At 34.7% G+C, this 1,837-nt stretch overlaps 1 protein-coding gene across 1 annotated transcript; it reads right to left on the reverse strand.

Moving 5' to 3' along the window:
* On the reverse strand, positions 571-1,110 carry LOC107644563. The gene has a single exon (XM_016348450.2). It carries the CDS (start codon positions 1,108-1,110, stop codon positions 571-573), a length of 540 nt encoding a protein of 179 aa, XP_016203936.1.

Here is a 1,837-nt window from a genome sequence, read left to right on the forward strand (position 1 = left end):
ATATATTAAAATTATATATATTATATATATTTCGGGGCGGATATTACCTAAACCCGACCCCGCTCCGCCCCTCCCAAAAACCCACCCCGTTAAAAACCCACCCCGGTGTGGGATGGGTACTCGCAAATTCGGGTGGTATTCCCTAATAAACTTACATAGATCCTGAGTTGTTGCTGTTGCTGCCGCCGTTGTTTATTTATTTTTTTTAAAGAAAACAAAAACCTTGTATTAAGAGAGCTAGTTACAATTTCTCAAATCAGATGTGGTAATAAAATTTGAATACCACATTAGAAAAAAAAAAAAGAAAAAGAAGATACAGGTTGAACACTAGTGTCTTACAAGTTACAATTCTGTTTAGAATTAAAAGCAAAAGCCTAGAAGGAATTGAAAGTTTTAGAGTGAAATCTAACAATTGAATAAAAGAATGGACTAATACTATCTGGTTTAAATATTAGTATTGGCAATACATACAATTCCAATCATAATTAACCTCTTTCCCATATATGATAATTTCCTTCACCATCACCATCACTTTCTTTCATAAACTCCATCTAGCATCTGCTACCCTATTCATCTTGAACACACAGGTTCTTCTGCTATGGTTTCAAGTAATGGCTTCTTTGACCTGCACAAGGACAATCTGTGCATAACCTCAGGGCTAGAATACTCTTCAATATCATCCAAGTTCAACTTTGGTTGTGATGGTGATTCCATTATTCTCATATCATTCTCCCTCGAATCAGCATCATACTCTGGCATGATCATCCTAACCTTTCTACCACCAGATGCCCTTTTGGCCGCGGCGTTTGCCGTGATCAACAAGGCACCCATATCAGCTGCTGAGACTGCTGAGTTTAGTTTCTTCATTGGAATCATTACATAGACATTGCTGAATTCAAGTTCTTCATCAGCATTCAGTGCTGAGAACCTTCTTCCAATCTGAAGAGATCTTGTGTTCACAACAAAGAAGCTTGGCATCTCAAGCATAAGCTCTGCTGCTTTGATTGGTTCTTGGAACTGCTGGATTTCCCCACTTGGGAAAATTACCTTTATGCCCCTTGAGTTCTTGCTTCCTGGTCCTGCTAAGGTGCATGATATGTAGTTCCCCATGCTTGTGATTCTGCAATTTCACACACACCAAGAAGAAAAAAGTTTGAAATTTGAGATGGGTTTTTTGTTTTTTGAGGTTTTTGAGGATCAAGTTATAAACTTTGGAACAAACAAGGTGTGTTTTTGAGACTTGCAAGTTTCAAAAAGGTGTTATTTATATAAGAGCCTAAGAAGGTGTGTATAGGGTGTGAACAAGTCTATTTAGAAGTTTCATATATATTATTAGAACCTTTCAACCGTAGCCAGTGCCCAGTTGTTATTACAAGGTTGACATAGTGAGAGTCCGCGTTGAGATTAAAAATCCAACCCACAAGAACAATTAGTGATTAAAATAATAGAATGGGTTTAGATCAATGGAAGCTTCATTGCCATTTTGTGGTTTGTGATAGCCTATAGGGAGAGATATTTTATTGGTAATATTGTCACGCTTCTTGTTTAATCAAATACACTCATTAAAAAATATGTATTTGTGTTTCTATACTCTAGAGTGAATTTTAAGTAAAACTAATTGTTAAAAATGACTTAACCATAATTGATTTTGAAATGAAATAATTTATGTTTAATAATTTATCTAATGCATAACTTTAACATAATATTATAGGAAGAGTTTCAAGTGTACCAGAAATACTGGTGTTTTAATTGTTTTAACCGTTGATCTGAATTATAAAAAATATATATAATATATATTAATTGAAATTAACGATTAAAATAACTGGAACACCGGTAT

Source organism: Arachis ipaensis, chromosome B05, assembly GCF_000816755.2.
Source record: "Arachis ipaensis cultivar K30076 chromosome B05, Araip1.1, whole genome shotgun sequence".
NCBI classification, from domain to species: domain Eukaryota; kingdom Viridiplantae; phylum Streptophyta; class Magnoliopsida; order Fabales; family Fabaceae; genus Arachis; species Arachis ipaensis.